At 47.5% G+C, this 20,154-nt stretch overlaps 1 protein-coding gene across 5 annotated transcripts in view; it reads right to left on the reverse strand.

Moving 5' to 3' along the window:
• LOC138804122 (N-acetylgalactosamine kinase) overlaps positions 1-20,154 on the reverse strand; it is a 95,755-nt gene that overhangs the window by 762 nt on the left and 74,839 nt on the right. For all 5 annotated transcript variants that reach the window (XM_069988396.1, XM_069988397.1, XM_069988398.1 and 2 more), the window contains one exon: positions 7,215-7,416. In XM_069988396.1, coding sequence (XP_069844497.1) covers positions 7,215-7,416 — 202 coding nt within the window. The remainder of the gene's footprint in view (positions 1-7,214; positions 7,417-20,154) is intronic.

Below are 20,154 nucleotides of genomic sequence, written 5' to 3' on the forward strand. Positions count from 1 at the left end.
CACACAGCACGTCAGGTGCTGAGATGGGAGCAGGTGGGTTAGCTGGGCATGCTGTCAGACATTTTAGGACATGAAGCAATTTGTACTGGTTTAGAATGTGATTCAGATTGTTCTTTTTTTTCTTTTGGCAATACTGGGGTTTGAATTCAGGACAAGTGCTCTACGATTTGAGCTACACTGAAGCGCTTCAGTTGTATCTAAAGCTAATGCCTCGTTTTGACTGCCAGTAGTAATTGTTAGCAATGTTTTCATCTCATGGACTTTGAACTAGCCACACTGTGGCCTTAATTCCATAAAGCAGCCACGTGAAGACTTGTAAGCAAGCTTACAGGTGAATCAGGAAGACAGGCAGCAATTAAAAGGAGTGTATGTTAAAGGCACACAGTATACAAGACGGGGGCTTCCTACAGTATTGTTTCAGATGCATTTTTAAGGCATAGATAGTTCAACTAAAAGAATCAGACTCCTAGTACTAGGACGATGGCTCAATGGTGGAATGCTTGCCTGGCATGCATGAGGCCGTGGGTTCAATTCTCAGCACCTCAACAATAAAAATAAAGAGCTCATGCCCATAGAACTGACTGCCTAGCTTTGTTCTAAGTCAGTTTATTAACATTCATGTATTGTTATACTCTAGGTTGGCTGGTGACATTACTAACTGAAAATGGTGCAGAACTTTCCCCAAGGAGGATGTGCTGTCCTACCTCTTCCTTGCACGTGCCACAGCTGTTGTGACCACTGGACTTGGAATTTCCATCAGGCGGGAGGTGTCTGATTGAGATGGAGTCAGCTATACAAGCTGCCACCCAGCAACACCAGGTTTCAAAGAGGCAGGCACAGTTTCAGAGGTGAGATCTGATCCGTAGTGAAAAGGCTTATATCGAGGGCAAGGGTTGTTCATCTTTGAAAGACATAACTTACTCTGACAAGTCTACTTATCCTCCCAATGTATCTTCCTAACGAAATTTACTCCAAATTAGTCACAGATTAAAAACACTCTAATTAGTTTACCACAGTTTTGTCCCTCTCTTCCATCTAAATGAGCTATTTTACTTCCTGGAAAATATCAATACAGGGTTATCCCTAGAATTATCCATCAGAATTATTACACCCTACTAAATCATTTTCCCCTGAATCCTCTCAACTGATTTCTTTCCATCTTTGTCTTACTGTGTTTTTCAGGCCAAGCACTGGTGGCTCATGCCTGTAATCCTCACTAGTCAATAGGCTGAGATCTGAGGATCACAGTTCAAAGCCAGCCCAGACATGAAAGTCCATGAGACTCCTATCTCCAAGTAACCATCAGAAAATGGAAGTGGAGCTATGGCTCAAAGTGGTAGAGCACTCACCTTGAATGAAAGAGCTTTGGGACAGTGCCCAGGCCCTGAGTTCAAGGGCCACAACTGCCACAAATTATATAGATGTATGTATGTTTTTCAAGCAAGAATAGATTTTTTACAAAATACTTACAGACAATAAGATTACTAATCACTGCATATCTCTCAAACATTCAGCTGTAGTCCAGAACAGCCTCTTGTCTCGGAAAACATGATCCATAAAACTAAGGTGAGTGCGTCTGAGGGATGGAGATGATAAAGAGCATTCCCCTTTGTCCTTTTATCCTCAAAAGGATATTGATACCGTGAATTATGCAGGCACCATTTCCTACTTTTACAGACCTGATTTGACAGTAAAGATCTTACTAGGTTCCAAGGCACAGGGCAATGGAAACCATGGTGAGGAATCCAGAAAGAGCCAACTGTGCTACAACCTAGAAAAAGGGAAAATAAGGACTGATGCCTTGCAGTTCAGCCCAAACCCATTTAGTCCAAAGTGAGTAAATATTATGTATTATACGAGTGAATGCTAATCATAATCTCAGGAAATGTTGAATTGAGAGAAAGATTATTTCCATCTAACACCAGTCAAGTACAATTCCAGGTTTTGGCAGGTCCTACTGAAATATATTTGTTCTATTATCTAAAATATATTGTGTAAATATGTAGTCATTAGCATTTTCTCTAGTTAGAAGGACTTGGAGCTTTTGTTCCCTGGGAACTGCCAAGAAAATCAGAAAAATAGAGCTTCTAGAACAACTTTGATGATTTTTAGTCAAGTTAGAAACATTTTCAGATTGCTTTAGATTCAAGAAACCACAGCCTTCAAATCCTGTTCAGATAAAGAATTATGAAATGTTGCCTATGTTTAATTTAGAAATGGAGGCCATAAGCCGGGTGCCGGTGACTCACGCCTGTAATCCTAGCTACTCAGAAGAAGGCTGAGATCTGAGGATCGAGGTTCAAAGCCAGCCCGGGCAGGAAAGTCTGTGTGAGACTCTTATCTCCGATAAACCACTTGAAAACCAGAAGTGGCGCTGTGGCTCAAGTGGTAGAGCGCTCGCCTTGAGCTGAAGAGCGCAAGGACAGTGCCCAAGCCCAGAGTTCAAGCCCCACGACTAACCAATAAAAAAGAAATGGAGGCCATAAGATCGCTGAAGAGCAGTTGCTTTGGTTTGAGCAAGTGCTATATGCGGACTAGGTCTAGATCAGCATGTGCAGGATAGAGGCCTAGAGCAGTGAGCCCACAGGGTGGGGGCAGGGTCTCTGGGTCTCCTGGAGCGATGCAGAAGAGACCCAAAGCCTCAGATGAAAAGTCTTCATCACAGTGCTTGCACGAAGATCAGCAGGATGGGCCAAGGACTGAGCAGCCCAGCACACAGTCACACCAGGAAAGACTTCTGAGGACAAGAAAGCCAGTTCATTTCAGTAGTCAGTCCATTCCATTTTGACATCTGTCTCCCTTAGGAGCTTGGGCAATTACAGCAGGAATACATACAGCCATGCATTGTCTCTATTTTCAGCAAGTGTCCAAACAGAAACAAAAGGCATCAACGATGTTTTCCTTAAGTAAAATCAGGGAACCCATAACATGCTACTAACTTCCTTTCAAAACTGCTCCATGCTCCTCAGGAAATTCTACTTAAGAATTTAGCTGTTTGTTTAAATTCACATTTTGTTCATTTGTGAGTGATCTAAAAAAACTGGACAAACATCATATTCCTTCATTATTTCATTTCACAAAATTACAGTTCCAACATTAATTTAAAAAATAGCCTGTATTAAGTTATAGTTTCCTTCCTTCTACTCTTGGTCCTTTCTTAGGGCTCTAAAGTGATTTTCTCTTGAAAGGCAGTAAATAACGAAAGAAAAAGCCAGCAAACACTAGTGATGGCATCCTCCTGTTTCTTCCTTTTTCTCTCCAGTAGGCCCTCATGTTGTCCTGAGTGTGTCCCAGGCATCTCCCTCTTGGGAGCCTTCCAAAGGTGGCCACGTTCAGATCCACCAAGTTCTGCTGCTGGGGAGGGGGGGGGGGGGAGATCCAAGGGCATTGTGGGTATTCAAGCCCTTTATTCTCATGCATGTTGCACATGCTCCTACTCCATCTTGTCCTCAAAGATGACAGCCTTCCCAGTCTTGGTCATACCTTCTCCTCATGCTAACTTTCTTTTAAGGTAGCTGGGATGATGTGGTTCTTTTACTGTTGTTGTTGTTGGTGGTGGTGGTGGTGGTGGTGGGGCCTGAACTCTGGGCCTGGGTGCTGTCCCTCAGCTCTTCAGCTCAAGGCTAGCGTCCTACCACTTGAGGCCCAGTGCCATTTCCAGCTTTTTCTGCTTATGTGGTGCTGAGGAATCAAACCCAGGGCGAGGCAAGCACTCTACCACTGAGCCAACTTCCCAGCCCCGATGGTGTGGCTCTTGAACAAAAGCCAGGCTCTACCAGAGTGGGTCTACCAGAGTAACTCTACCAGGCCTTGCCAGGGTCCTACCCAGCACATGTCGCGTGGCCCCTGCCCGGCCCAGTGACACACAACAGGGCTCAGATGCTGCCAGGCTTAAGGGTGTCTCCAAAGCTGCTCTGAAACTTCCCCATGGTTACTACCAGCAACACTTCCCCAGTGTCTCCCCCAATTTTCACTGCTCTTTATCACATTCTTACCATTTTTTGCAGTCTTCTAAAAACCTTTCTTTATGCCTTAAACATCTACATTAAAAAGGTTCACATGGCATATAAATATTTACATGACAGAAATGAATGTCCTCAACAACCAACCCTCTTTGAGCCTGCCCTGTCCTGTAAAACCCCAGTACCACCACTAGCCAGCTGTGGTTGAATGACAGCACAAGAGCAATTCACATCAGGAGCCCAAAGATGAGTAGTTTATTGGAGATAAGAGTCTCACGGACTTTTCTGCCCAGGCTGGCTTTGAACCCTGATCTTCAGATCTCAGCCTCCTGAGTAGCTAGGATTACAGGCGTGAGGCACTGGCACCCAGATTAACTTTTCTATATGGGAAACTCAGACCTATATGGTTATGGAATAAGTAGACATTCACTTTGGAACTTAGCAAACAACTAAAGAAAGGAGTAAGGTTCCTTCTATTGGATACAACTCATTTCCCCCACTTAGGAAACAACAGATGAAAAGTCTACTCACAAACACTTTTAGCTGCCCTTAAGGAAAGGAATTTCCCAAAACAACAGTTAAAAATTTTTAAAATGTTCTTCCAACCCCACTTACGATAGCCATAAAAATCATGCACATAGCTGGCTCACACCTGTAATCCTAACTACTCAGGAGGATCGAGGTTCAAAGCCAGCCCGGGCAGGAAAGTCCGTGAGACTCTTATCTCCCATAAAAACCACTAGAAAACCAGAAGTGGTGCTGTGGCTTAAGTGGTAGAGCACTCACCTTGAGCTGAAGAGCACAGGGACAGCGCCCAAGCCCAGAATTCAAGCCCCACCACCAACAACAACAACAACAAAAAAAATCGTGCACACTTTTTTAAGACTTAAAAAATTTTTCTTAGGTCCCAGTCCTGGGGCTTGAACTTGGAGCCTGGGTGCTGTTCCTGAGCTGCTTTGCGCTCTACCACTTGAGCCACAGCTCCACTTCCAGTTCTTTGCTGCTTAATTAGAGATGAGAGTCTTACAGACATTCTTGCCCAGGCTGGCTTCAAACTGTGATCCTCAGATCTCAGCATCCTGAGTAGCTGGAATTATGGACATGAGGCACAAATACCCAGCTTTAAAAGACTTTTTTTTTTTTTTTAGTGTATGCCAGTTGTGGGGTTTGAAGTCAGAGCCTGGGCGCTGTCCCTGGGCTTTTTTGCTCAAGGCTAGAACTCTACCACTTTGAGCCACAGCTCCACTTCTGGTTTTCTGGTGGCTTATTGGAGATAAGAGTCTCACAGACATTCCTGCCTGGGCTGACTTTGAACCACGATCCTCAGATCTCAGCCTCTCAAGTAGCTAGGATTACAGGTGTGAGCCACTGGTGCCCAGTCCTGAGCTTCTTTTAAACCACAGCTCCACTTCCAGCTTTTTGGAGAGAAGAAATCAGACTTCTCTGCCAGGCTGGTTTGAAGCGAAGATCTTCAGATTTCAGCCTTCTGAGTAGCTAGGATGACAGGTGCGAGCCACTGGTGCTTGGCTTAAAAGATTTTTTTTTAAACCACATTTTAAAAAGTTCTTCTAGAGATGAACATTTTAAGACCATGAAAAGAAGCTGAGTTAGAACTCAAATCTGTCTCCCCTCCACACTGCCTCTCTGCTAGGCATGGCGTTGCTCCGTACTCAAATGCTGAAAACCAGGACTCTGCATCAGAAAGCCTCAAAGGGCAGAAGAGAAGATGGCGTACCGCTGGCCGCAATCACAGCTCAGGGGCGAGAGGCAAGCTTGCTGCCAGTCCACTGAGCCAACCTGTTCAAGTCACTTTACCTGCAGTACCTTCTCTGGTCTTTCTCTTCACTTTCCTGCTTAATCTCATGATGCTGTGACTTTGTGGAGATGGCTATGAGAGATGTGGCCAGAAACCCAGGGGTGCTCTTGGTGCCCCTTTCGTCCACTCAGTCTTGCCTGGCGTCTCTCTCCCTTCGCGGCCTCTGGCACGATCACTCAGCACTCCCATTGCCCCCTTTCTCTTTTCCGAGCCAGAGTTTTCCCACCGTCCCCAAGGCACAGCTCCCTCCCTGCGGCACCGCTGCCCTCTCCTCACTGGACTTCTTGCTCTGACTCCTGAGCCACAGCCGCGCTCTCCCCACATTGTTCTCCTCTGTTCATGTCCGCCCAGCCCCTCAGGCTCTGTTTTTTCTGCTGCTCATAGACTTACCGCACTTGGCCCAGTGGATTAAGCAAGTGCCAGCTGACTAGCCCAGGGAGAGTTCCAGGAGGCTCACGCTCCCTTTCCCCAGCTTCTCAGGTAAGATTAACCATTCTATTTCTTCCCCAGGCAAAGATGCCTCATTTCTGCCCAAACCAGCCCACTATTTCTTACTTCCAGAGCTGAACAATAGTGGTCTGTTCCTTCCATTTACTGGGCCCTCGGTATTTCAGCAAAGAGCACTTACAATGCAGGCTCTGAAGGCTTTTGGGCAGTGACCAAGCCAACACTGTAACGTGGTGTTCAAGTCTCTGAACAAGTTGGTTACACATGCCATTCGTGATCATTCGATCTACTTGGCGTAAATTATTCAGCTGGGAGTGTGGTGTGAGTGCGGCAAGCCACAGGCGCCACGTAGTTAATTATATTTCCATTACTAATTGCACGCAGCCCTACATTATCTTCTCACAGTGAAACGGCATGTAGCCCTGGGGAGGTCTCCGGATTTCCCTTTCACAAGGTCAGTGAGTCTGCTCCTGCGCCAGGGGCCGCGCTGCTGTCCCACTCCTCCTCAGATATACTCAGGGTTTCTGGACGTCTCTCCTTCCACTTCCATCTCAACCCACTGGACACTTGCTTTCTTCAGGCCTCTTTCCCCTCAGATACCTGGACTCGCCCTGGAAGGCAGGGAACGCTAACCTTCTAGTGATTCCTTCGGAATTCCCCTGCATGCCAGCAAGTTCAAGCCCCCCAATCAGCCGCCCATTCTGGACGGAACAACTGGGACACCGGCAGCGTCTAGCCCAGCCATGGTGGAGTAAGAAAAACAGCATGAGCAAGTAAGGGCCATGTGCGAGGAGAGACGCCATGCTGGAAGGTTTACTCCTCACAGGCCTTCAAGTCCTGCTTACAATGTCGTAACGCCTGGACTCCATGCCCAAGCCTCATACAACTGTGTACCGTGAGAGGCCCTCATCTACGATGGCGTCATTAACCTAAGCAGTGTTCTGTGGTGAAAGCCCTCGGTCCCCTCCCTGCTGTGCTCTCTGCCTTACCGACAGATGTCCACCAGCTGGTCCAGCTCTGAGCAGCTGCACTCGTACAAGTCCCGGCAGCTCCCGTGGCTCTGGTTCATCAGCTCTCCCAGCAGCTGGACCGTGTTGTCAGGTGCTTCTTCACAGATTGCCTTAAATCGCAGCACTCGGGCAGCCTCGCTGTACACATGCTTTGCCCGCTGGTAGAGTTTGAAGACAAGCACTGGGGAAGGAAGGAAGAAAGGAAGAAAGAAAGTTTATAGAGTTGCGAGATCACATAATACAAAGAGCGGCAAGTGTGTACATGAATGCGTTCCAGACAGGGCCACACCAAATAACCCAGCTCGCCTCCAGCTCACGATGTTCCTGTCTCCACCACCCAAGCGTTGGATTCCAGGTGTGCGCCACTACACGGATGACAGTTTTGAATTCCTCCATTATCAATAACTTAAGACTCAGCAGTGGGTTTCTTTTTCACTGAGAGAATTCTTCAGCGTTGACATCTGTCTATTTTGAAGCCCATTTTAATTTTTCCTTGATACTGAATAAAAGCCAGACAAGCACATGCGCATGCAGGCCATCTGCACATCTCATTGGAAGGCACATGAGCATGCGCCAGCGCATGCTTTCCATGTGCAAGGTACATGTGTGGTACTGTCCTGCTTCACAGACAAGGGCAGTGTGACACGTGTCCCACCAGAGAGTTGCAGAAACAGACCAGACTAGGGACGTCTAGTCTTCAAGCCCCGTCCAGTCTGCCTCCCCCCGTCAGAAAGGACCACAGACGGTGCTTGTCTGGCAATTACGTTCATGAAAGAAGCATCCTGGCTAGACAGGGAAGCGTGTTAGGTGCCTGTGCCTCTATATAGTGCCGTGTTATTGACCATGACAGACAAAAACTGAACCAAATGTCTAACGACAATATAAATTTGAGAGTTTACATACTGCTGCTATTAAAACCCCAATTCTAAGACAATTTGTGTGGTAAATGGTTCATTAGTAAGTGGAAAGACAATCTATAAAACTATATGCACTGGCTGTAAAAGAAATGCAAGTTAAAAACAACGTTGAGATTCCATCTCACCCCGGTAAGATTGGCCAGTATCAAAAACATGAGCAATGACAGAGACTGGCAGGGCTGTGGGGGAAAGGAGCCCTACTGTGCTGCTGGTAGGAATATAAACTACTGTAGCCACTATGGAAGGCAGTTTGGAGGGTCCTCAAAAAACTAAAGGGAGAATCTCCCTACGATCCAGCATCTGCCCCTAACATCACAAGTCAGGACGCGATAAAGACGTGCACTCCATGTTCACTGCAGCACGGTTCACCACAGCCGAGAGCATGGCCAGATCAGAGACAGCCCAAATGTCCTACAGCAGAGAAGCAGATCAAGAAAACGTGATGTGTATACACACAGAATGTTACTCATCCGTGTCACTGGCAAGCAAATGGATGGGCCAAGAAAAAAATTACATTAAATAAGGCTCACAGACAAATGACACGTTTTCTCCCATGTGGAAGCTAGATCTAAAATACAAACATAGACAATAACATATACAGGGTTTCCATGCATACACTCATAAACAGACTAAAGGATTGTATACTTTGGGGAAGAATCCAATGGTGTGACTCCTCTGAACAACTAATGAACTGTTTAACAAAATGAATACCAGAAAACAAACATATTGGGGGAGAGGGGACCAAGGGGAAGGGCACACAAATGGAGGAAGGATGAGCAAGTTCAATCCTGACATTCCATAGACGTTATGGAGCAAGTGAACTAAGTAATGAAGGAAGGAAAGGAAGGGAGATAATGGGGGAGAAGGATGGAAGCAGCGACACTGATCAAGATGTGCTGTACTCATAACCTGACTCAAGGAACTGTAACCTCTTTGTTCAACTACTTAATAAAAAATTACGTACAAAATGATCACGGTTTTGCATAGAGACAGACACACACTTGTGTACATCTTAAAAAGTGACACGAGAACCACAATTTTAATAGTCTGTCCCATTGTCTCAATTCCCATGATGGCTCTGTAGCCGGAGGCACAGAAGCTCGTCCTACCATGGGTGCCCTTGAGTAACAGCTAGAGTACCGCCAGCTTCACACGTGCTCGGCAGAGGCTGCAGAGGTGGGATGGGAGGGCTGGGAGAACTGATGGAAGCTCCGTGGCCAGGAGCATCAGAAGGTCTCTGACAACTCACTAAACCCACGCTGCTGCGTCCACAGGGCTTCATTTCTTCCTGTAGAGCAAGGGTGAGACCTTCTCATGAGCCTTGCAGCTCTCACATTTGTTAAGTCTACAAAGAGTATTGTCCAAGCACATCCCTCCAACATCCCTCAGGTACCACCCTCTGTCACTTCTGTCTGCACCTGCCTCTCTGCTCTCTGCCCTCCAGGCTGACCTGCAGAGATCACAGATCCAAGGGGAGGAAGAAGGCCAGAGGGACGGGAGGAAGGAAGTACATGCTGAGGGTTTCTGCACAGCCACCTGGAGCTGCTCTGTCCCTCTGCCGAAGGGCGCTGATCTTCCTTCAAGGTAGCTTTCCTCCTGTGTCAGCTTCTACTTCTTTCTCCCCCTAAAGTATGACCGCCTTTTCAGAAGCACATTTACATTCCATTTATGAAGCAAAAAACCCTATGAAAAACTCAAGTTGAATCCTTTCTCTTGCACAGGATTGTCTCTGCCCCCCCCCCCCCCCCCGCCCCGTCAGTCATGGGCCTGAACTCTGGGCCTGGGCGCTGTCCCTCAGCTCTTCAGCTCAAGGCTAGCGCTCTACCACTGGAGCCACAGCGCCACTTCCAGCTTTTTCTGCTTATGTGGTGCTGAGGAATTGAACCCAGGGCCTCATGCACGCAAGGCGAGCACTCTACCACTGAGCCACCTTTCCAGTCCTGCTAACTCTTAAGAGCTCGATGAAAAGATGGGCAAGGATCCAGCCAGAGAAGGGCCGCTTGTTATGAACTCCCCTGCCATCAATGAGGAGGTGAAGCCTTTGAGGTGATTCAGCTTAGGTAAGGTCATACGGATGTAGTTCTGCGATGCAACTTAGTGTCCTTACGGGAAGAGAAAGAGACTAGAGGTACAACAGCCAGGAAGAGGGACTTTATCAGACAGTGAATTTGTTGGCACCTTGAGCTTGAACTTCCATCCTCCAGACTGCGAAAAATAAATTTCTATTGTTTAAGCCACTCAGAGTATGGTGATCTTGGTATAGCAGGCCAAGCTAACGAATACACTGTTCTTAGGGCTTATGTAAAAGCTTTGTCACTACAAGGATGGGGCTAAATATTCTATAAATTAATGAATAAGTAGAAAGAAGGTTTCCTTCAACAGTGCCCAAGCCATGAAATATTACTTTAATTACTTGTATGAATGAAATGTAAATTCATGTGACTTTTCCTATGTGTACTCATCAAATCCAATTAGTTGTTCTTTCCCTTCTTCCTCTTCCCACTGTCATATCAAATTTGCACTCTTATTCTCATTCCTTCTGGATTGTTCTGCTGTGACCTGCTAATTGACATCTCTGCCCTAGTTACTCCTCCCTGCCTCCTGGACAACGCTGCCAGACCGAGTTCCTAAAATAGCCTTCCCCATGGTAGTTCCTCCCCAGCCTTCACGTCCCCCAGCCCTGACAGCAGCGCTGCCCATCAGCCACACCGCCACCCAGAGTCACCCACACCCTTCGCCTCTGGACATGCTCTGCCATCCCACACAGGAAGAGCTTCTTTCTCTCAGTGTCAAAATTGTACCTCCTTCTCAAAGTTCAGATACACTTCCCACCATTGTACCTCCTTCTCAAAGTTCAGATACACTTCCCACCAAGGCCTCAGCTGGAAACCATTTCTCCTCCCTGAACTTGCAGGGCGCTTGTCCCTGGCTTATCATTTAGTGCTCATCATACACTTTCCATTCTAATATATCTCTGAAACGAGTTCTATGCATTCCCCTCTAACAATGCTCACCCCACAGCACCGTCAACACCACCTTACGTGGAGGAGCTCCATGTAGGGCTTACACTCAGAATGATGCACGTCAGAGGTTTTTTTTTTTTTTAACTTTGGTTCAAGCCCACCATGTCTCCATCTGGGCACTGTTGTTCCAAAAAAATGAGATTCTACTATTCACAGCCTAACAAAGTATGGAGGCTGAGGCAGGAGGACAGTAGCATTCAGCTTACTATTAAATTTGCAACTGCAGGGTGTCACTGGCTCACACCTGTAATCCTAGCCACTCAGAAGGCTGAGATCTGAGGATCCTGGTTCAAAGTTAGCCCAGCCAGGAAAGTCCTTAAAATTCTTATCTCCAATTAACCACACACACACACACACACACACACACACACACACACACACACACACACACACACACACACACACACACACACACACACACACACACACACAGCCAGAAGTGGTTAAAATTCTTATCTCCAATTAAACACACACACACACACACACACACACACACACACACACACACACACACACACACAGAGCCAGAAGTGGAGTTGTGGCTCAATTGGTAGAACACGAGCCTTAAGAAATAAAGGGAAAGCTGGGCGCGTGGCTCACGCCTGTAATCCTAGCTACTCAGGAGGCTGAGATCTGAGGATCGCAGTTCAAAGCCAGCCCAGGCAGGAGGGACCGTGAGACTCCTATCCCCAATAAACCACCAGGAAACAGGAAGTGGTGCTGTAGCTCAAGTGGTAGAGCGCTCGCCTTGAGCTGAAGAGCTGAGGGACAGTGCCCAGGCCCAGAGTTCAAGCCCCATGACTGACCGAAGGAAAAAAAAAAAAAAAGGGAGCTGGGAAGGTGGCTCAGTGGTAGAGCGCTTGCCTTGCATGCCTGAGGACCTGGGTTCAATTCCTCAGCACCACATAAGCAAAAAGAAAAAAGCCAGAAGTGGCACTGTGGCTCAAGTGGTAGAGCGCTAGCCGTGAGCTGAAGAGCTGAGGGACAGCACCCATCAGGCCCCACAACTGGACCCCCCCCAAAAAAAAAAAGAAATAAAGGGAATGTGGCTTAGTGGTAAAGTGCTTGCCTAGCATGCATGAGGTCCTATGTTCCATTCCTTGGTACCATATAAGATTAATAAAAGGAAAAATAACTATTAAAATTTTAACAAAAGAAAGAAAAGCTCAGAGTGTGCTCAGGCCCTGAGTTCAAGCCTCAGGACTGGCACCCCCTTCCCCCCACCCCAAAAAAAAAATCACAACTGTTGGTACCAAGCTTGAATGAAAGATGAGAGAGAGAGAGAGATGGCAATGGGCTGGGAGGAATAAGTGCGATGATTAAACGTAGCTGGGGCCGGGCGCTGGTGGCTCACGCCTGTAATCCTAGCTACTCAGGAGGCTGAGATCTGAGGATCGAGGTTCAAAGCCAGCCCGGGCAGGAGAGACCTTGAGACTCCTATCTCCAATAAACCACCAGAAAACCGGACGTGGTGCTGTAGCTCAAGTGGTAGAGCGCTCGCCTTGAGCTGAAGAGCTGAGGGACAGCGCCCAGGCCCAGAGTTCAAGCCCCACGACCGACCAAAAAAAAAAAAAAAAACGTAGCTGGGGAAAAACACAACAACATGTTTTGTTCCATCAGTAGCTAGGCCACATGAATCAGCCCACATTGCAATAGAAACTTGTGTCCATCGGTGAGTTCCTTGGAAATGGGAATGATTTATTTCAGGGTATGGGTATCAAAATATCCCAAGGGAAAAAGGTCTAACCAACATCCAGTACCGGCACAGACTGTCTACAAAATGCCCTCTGTGGAGAAACAACAGCACGGCAGCTGCACCAACAACTTCTCTAGTCGCCTCGGGAGAAAGGAAAAGCAACTGATTGACATGTGTGTGCCCAGGGTGGTGCCAGTCGCTTAATACATGCTAATCTAATCCAGGCTGTACAAGATACATTTTGAAAGAAAATGATTTTGGTAACTGTAGCTTATCATTATTCTTTTTTAAAACTTGAGGTTGGAAAAAAAAATGTCTAAAATAGCAGCTTTAGGATTCCATATGTTTCAGTTTTACTCTTTCTCCTCCCACAATCACAGAGTTACAAAATCAGAGCAGAGAGGCTGGGGAGGAAAGAGGGAGGAGGAGGAAGGATGGGTCTCTTTTGCCTGAAATGCCCGAAGCATAAAGGAATCACCTCGTTTGCAGGTCCGCTGCCATGTACGCTTGCAGCACATAGGCACAGTGGGCTCTCAGTCATAGCTGTACACAGATCCCTCCACCATGTTCCATATCGGAAAAAAACAAACAAACTAACTGAATTAAAAAAAAAAAAGCAATAGGACAGAACAAATACTATAGTAAAAAGCCATAGGTCCATCACCTATGTAAACAATTAGTACCTCAAATAAGCTATTGATGATTTGCACATTTCCTTCTTACACATCTAAATGTGACCCTCTATAAAATCAGGATGCTTTCTTTTGTAAATACCATGCCATCGTCTCACCTAACACAATTCCCTGTGACTTCATAGTGTTATCTCATCCCCTGTCTGTAGTTCAATTTCCCTCTAGTTTACATTTCACTTGTTTCACTCCAGGGTCCAACGTCAACACACTGTATTCAGTTGTTATGTCTGAGTCGCTCTAAATCAAGGCTTTACAGTCATTTTTTATATTCTGCAGCCTCAAGGACATGTCCAAGCACATTTCAGGCCATATCCTAAAATAAAACAATGCAGTTTTATTAGGGAGATTATGCTTTGCTTTTTCCTTAGGATCACGTGCCTTTAGAATTCAGTATTTTCCTTTAGAATGAAATGTTCTATAGTAGAAACTGTCCAGAGAGATGTTTTCTGTTAAACCTTAAAGGTGCTGTGCTTGTGTATGTCCACTGTCCCCACACCAGGGCCGCGGTGCAGAGCTATGAACATGACTGTCTAATGACCAGGTGCCTGGGCCACTGCCCTGCTCACACGCCCTTACGTAGACAAACAGTGGGCAGGGTAGAGAGGGCATCTGTTTTCAATTGTGATCGAAAGTTATCTTGCCAAAGGCTACAGGAGATTTGGAGACCACCCCTTGGGAGGGAAAGCTGCGCTATGCTGGCTGAATATCACAAACATTCTCGAAATCCAGGGCTCTGGTTTATTACAAGCTGGCAGTGCATCAGGTCTCTATTATACAGATACCCCCAAATCCAAGAAAACCCCCAATTTGGTCCATATCGGCTTTCTTCCCTGTGCTGCAGCTAACTTTATATCCAGATGTTCCAGCTGTCTATAAGCTCTTGTAATCCACGCGAGCACTTATCCTATTAAAGGATGAAGAAAGCCATTTCTGTGTTCATTGCATTCGTGATTACTTTGGAGGCAAATTCAATTTCAGAATCTAACACTAAGCTGACAACACTAGTACTGTTTCCCTGTACTACTCAGGGCCCATCCTATCCAAAGCAAAGGCCAGTGTTCAAAGCCAACACAGCCGCTGGACTCTGAGAGCGCTGGGTTATCCAGTGTGAATCTCAGCGAAATCCTGCCTCAAACCCCGCAGCCACAACACCCATTCTGAAACTGAAACCTTCCGAATTCAAATCTGTTTGAATTACAGAATAAACACTTCATTTTCCTTAGATTGTAAGTTGTTGCTAGCTCTCCCCTCCCTCGGCTTCCCCCTCATGGCCTTCCCACCCTTCTCCCCGCAGCGCGGCCTCCTCACTCCAGCTCCAGAACACAGGGCTGCTGCCAGAGGCCCAGACAGTGCTTCATCTCCACATGCCTGGCCTCTGTCATTCAAGTGTCACATGTCCAAATACAAGGAGGCCTCTCAAGTCCTCTCTGGAGCAGCCCCCCCCCACTCTCTCCATCTTGTTTTATTCTCCCAATACCCCATCCAGTATTTCCTTGTATGCTTGTTTGTTTCTGGTCTGTACAATTTCCCAGCACTGCAAGGCCTTTTGTAACTGTTCGCCACTGCATCTCCAGCAGCTAGACTAGATCTGCCACACAGTAGGGACTCAATGAATGTTGAATGCATGATTCAGTTCCTTTAACAACAACTCTGCTAACTATAGTTATGGGGCAAATGCGATAAACACAAGAGCTACTATTTTGGCAATTCATACTTCTCAGCATTGAAGTGCTGAAGGCAACTAGTAAATTTCAGTGCCCAAAGAATACCCTAATGTCCATGATCATAGATGACCAATAATTGTTTATGTTACATTTTTGCTTAGATATAATAAGAAATTTCTCCAAGATGTTTCAAAGAAAAGGGAAGAATAAACAATATGTAATCGTAATTAAGATAAACTTTTTGTGCTAGGCAACCTTTGAGGAGGATGGTTACACAGCCATCTACCAGAGCCCACCTCTAATTAAAGAATTTAAACCAGGACACAAAATAATCCATTCTTATTTTGTCACGTTTGGTGGGAAAGAACAAGGGAAAGTCTTTGACAGAAGGGAGACACTGGCCTGGTACTTTTCCTCATAAAAGCCCTGGGGGCAGCAGCCACAGGCTGTGCCGTGAGTGACCTCCTGCAATCTGGGGAGCTCCCCACCCGCTGTGCACGCAGGGGCTGGGGGCTTCGTCTTTAGTCCCCAACTCCTACCAAGAGCAATTTGAAAAGCTCTGGGTGAGGTGGCCATCACAGCAGTCAACCAGTAGCTGAGTACTGAGTCTCGGCTGTGTGCTGCTGACTGCCTGGGGGATCGCAAAGATGCATGAAGTAGAAAGCATGTCTTATAGCAATGTGGCCAAGCAGGGAAGGCAAACGGATTCCTGTGCCAACTGTGGCACATCCCTGTGCGAAGGAAAGTGCTAGCAACTGCCCTCAGAATAGAGGGCTCGCTGGGGGAGCACCAGTGCTGGGAGGAGTCGCAGAAGAGTGGCCTTTCCTATGACTTTTCTGATACAAAGACAGAGAGCCAAAGGTCAGTGCAGGGAACTGTATTCTCAGGCCTGAAGCCAACGGGAACCTAGGACCCAGGCCCAGCAAGCCCTCCTCACCTGAGCCTCTAACCTGGAGCCGCACTGCTACACAAAGATTGTAGATTAACAGCCCATGGGCCACGGTCAGCCACGGTGATGCTTTCTGGACATACATACTATACCTAAACACAGAAACTGTACGTGACAGTCTGGACTTCTGCTTTCTCCGGGCAAAGCTTGCCGCCCTGGCTGGGCGGGGCCTGCTTCCTGCACAACAATCCCTGGCTGGGGCTGCGGGGAGACCGGGTGCACCTACCTCCTCCCACAGATTCTGCTGACCCAGCATCTCACGCTCAGCCTGCCTCACTGGTCTCTACGTGCACGGTCCCAGGAGGATCTGTGGGTGGCCTTTGTTCCACAAAGCTCTGTGGAATTCCTGGCAAAGGGGAAAGTGGGCAAACCTCCCTTCAGAATGAGTCATGACACCATTACAAGTCACTGAAAGTCCCCTACCTTCAGCACATTGCTAGCTCCATGCTCCATGCTGTCTGTCTTCCTGTGACTCGCGTCTTTGGTTTGAGCTGTGTGCCCAGACGTGGGTCTGCGGATACCTGCAGCCATTCTATGTCTCATCCACACTGTTGAAGACTCACTACGAAAGCCGGGGGACCACCACCAACAAGAGACACGACATCCATGGTCTCAAGAAGTAATGGTGGTGTATTAGAGAAATCACAAGGTAAGAACAACAAGAGCAACACAGGCAGCTCAGGTGGATGCATGAAGTCTTGAGGCACCCTGATCAAGCTAGCCTGAAAGCAACGCCCAGAACAAAGAACTGGACACAGTCGGCAGAAGTCTAGGAAGTAAGATCAGAGAGTAAAGATGGGGAGAAAACAAGAGCCAATAAAGGAGCTTGACCAGCAGGTTACTAGCATGAGCCATGTGGACCTGGCCACTTAGGGATCTCAGGAACCATGTGGAATCTTCCTTACAAGTGGGGCACACAGGATGGGACGCCGCATTGACACTAATACTTCTTTTTTTCTGTCGGTCGTGGGGCTTGAACTCTGGGCCTGAGTGCTGTCCCTCAGCTCTTCAGCTCAAGGCTAGCACTCTACCACTTGAGCCACAGTGCTACTTCCAGTTTTCTGGTGGTTTATGGGAGATAAGAGTTTCATGGACTTTCCTGCCCAGGCTGGCTTTGAACCGTGATCCTCAGATCTCAGCCTCCTGAGTAGCTAGGATTACAGGTGTCAGCCACCGGCACCCAGCAAGACTCATTTTTTGAGTGCCCATCGGTTTAACTTGTCCACAGAAGGCCTGAGCAGGTAGAGCTGCTTTGAGTGACAGAGGCACTCAACCCGCGGCTAGTGGCGACGGCTCCTGGCGATGCTGCCATCTGGGAGTGAGCGGGGACGAGGGGGCTGTGAGGAGGGAAAGCCTGCAGAGTAAAAAGATGAGCAGGTATTCAGCAAACCAAAAGGAGAGGGAGAGGAAGGACTGAGAACGTAAGTCAGGACATCTTGGGGGAAATGTGGCGATGGAAACTGTGGGCTGTTTCAGAGAACCCACAGGGCTTCAAGTGGATGGGAACATGAAATGGCTGAGGGAACAGAGCCAAAGGGAAACTCAAAGCAGCAGGCAGGGGGACAGAATCGCGACTGGCACGTGATGCTGAGGTGCTTCAACAACATACTTCGAATACGCCCTTTCAGCCTTTGGGAAAGACTGTAGAACTTTTTGAGGCCCTCTCTCCTGTGTGGGTGCACAAATACCCAAAATGGTGTGTGCGGTCCAATGTCCATGCAGACTCCACAGAGCAGCGGCTGGACCCAGAACAATTCAAGTTAGAGCTGAGAAGCATTCCAGGTGATAGCAACGACAGCAGTCAGGATTCCTAGCTGTGAAGAGAAATCCGCACCACCCAACTGAAGCGTAGAAGGAACTCATTCGGAAGCTGTTAGGAGGCTCACCAAAAAACTGTTAGGATTCATTGTATATTCCTATGGTCGTTTGAACGTAAGCGCTGCCCCGAGTCACGCCAGAGTGGTATGGACAGACAGGAGGCTGGACTGCAGATACTTTATCCGCCCATCCGTGCCGGTCAGGATCCAGGCCGCTGACACAGTGGCCACCAGGATGGTGGGAGCTGAGAACCCTCACTTCCATCTCACCAGTCTGATCCCTTAGCTCCACAGAGGTGAGATTCCCCCTTCTTACCAACAAGCACAGCAGTGATTTCTCAGAGCCAGGAAAGGGCAATCTGGGCATCGTTAACCTCTCCTCTCCGGACCTCTGCCCAGCTTCCCTCATAGAATTGCATTTCAAGTCTCCTCCTTCTGTTCATTAGATGAATAGACTTCAGCCTGTGTACGCCATTCCACTCCATCCCCAGCACCCCACTACACCTGAGCACTCTGCACGCCCTTCTCAGAGGCGGTTTCGGAGCTAATCGCACTAATCGCAGTTTGGGGAGGTGGCCAGATGCCAGCAGGACATCGATGCGGGTGCTCCCTCCCTGAACCTCACTCTGGCAGCTCTGCATCAAGCTTTATCGGTACAGGAGAATTCAGAACACTGATTTTCATTTCACAAATGAAAAAGGGGTAACCTATTTTTGGAAATCAGACTTCATTTCGTGAGGAGTCTAAACAGAATGAATAAACACACTGGTCCGAGGGAGGCGCAAGGCTTTGCTGCGTGGGAGCGCAATTTGTCTTCCTGAGGCTCTCTCTCCCCACCACACTCTCGCCCCATCTGGGTGGGGGGTAAAGCCCCTGTGGCTTCTGCTGCCTTTACATAATCGTGTCGCTGCACGCTACTGACCAATTTCTGTGCAAAATAGAAAGATCCACGGGGCTAAGCCAAGAGCCGGTTTCCAAGAACAGCAATTCAGAGGTGGGTGGGGGAAACCACTTCACAATCCATGCTGGGTCCTCTGTTTCCCTGAGCAGCAAATTGTAAAAAGTCCCTGATCCGAGGCTCCGGCTCTTCGCAGCACTTAAGCATTATAATGGAAAAACACTATACAGTCCTCATTGAAGTTAGTCTGTGGTTCTAATTTATTTTCCTAGTAATAGTATTTTTCATACATGCAAAGTTTCTGAAATGGTCAAACCCACAGAAACTTAACTGCTGTTTTCAGCCACATTAGCTTCCCATTCCCAAGCTGCGAAGACTAAATTAAATTAGCATTTTATATTTAAAAGGGGAAAAAATCTTTAACTACCTGCTTTTAAAAGCAAAACCACTGATGAGAAAAACATATATGCACTTTGAACACAAACCACATCAGTTCATGGAAAACTGCGTTCCAAGAAGCATTTGTGAATACTGTAAAATCCGCAGCATAATGCCATTTGTCCGTGGACAGTAACAGTGCCCACACGTTTATGGCTTCCTTTCCCAGCGCTGCAAAGAATCAAGAGCCAGCATTGCCCATTTCCCAATACAGTTCACTCCTCTGATTTTCCAACTCTCGCTACAGTCACCCCACCTGCACGTCACACTCTGGCAATGGAAAGCTCCAGTAACTCCAAGACAGAGCCTACGGCCCCCTCCTCCCACCCTGTACTCTACCTTCCGGAAAGCCTGGCCACTGTATCACCTTCCAACTGCTCTACTTTACCCCAAGACCCATACACAGCCACCATGGCAAACTCCCCAGATCACCACTGCCGTACCCCTGAATACCCAGCTGTGTGAAAACCTAACATTTCCTTCATCGTCCAGCAAGTGAAGGCCTTTATTTTTATTTTTTCCTTTTTGTCGGTTGTGGGGCTTGAACCCTGGGCCTGGGCACTGTCCCTGAGCTCTTCAGCTCAAGGCGAGTGCTTTATCACTTGGGCCGCAGCGCCACTTCTTGTTTTCTGAGTGATTAATTAATTGGAGATCAGAGTCTCATGGACTTACCTGCTCGGGCTGGCTTTAAACTGCGATCCTCAGATCTCAGCCTCCTGAGTAGCTAGGATGACAGGCGTGAGCCACCCACGCCCAGCTAAGTGAAGGCCTCTTGACACAGTGCTTTCCTTTCTGATAGTGTGTGGTTGGTGCTACCTCCCCTGA

The sequence above is a fragment of the Dipodomys merriami genome, unplaced genomic scaffold, assembly GCF_024711535.1.
Source record: "Dipodomys merriami isolate MVZ:Mamm:240054 unplaced genomic scaffold, mDipMer1.0.p SCAF_357, whole genome shotgun sequence".
Classification (NCBI taxonomy): domain Eukaryota; kingdom Metazoa; phylum Chordata; class Mammalia; order Rodentia; family Heteromyidae; genus Dipodomys; species Dipodomys merriami.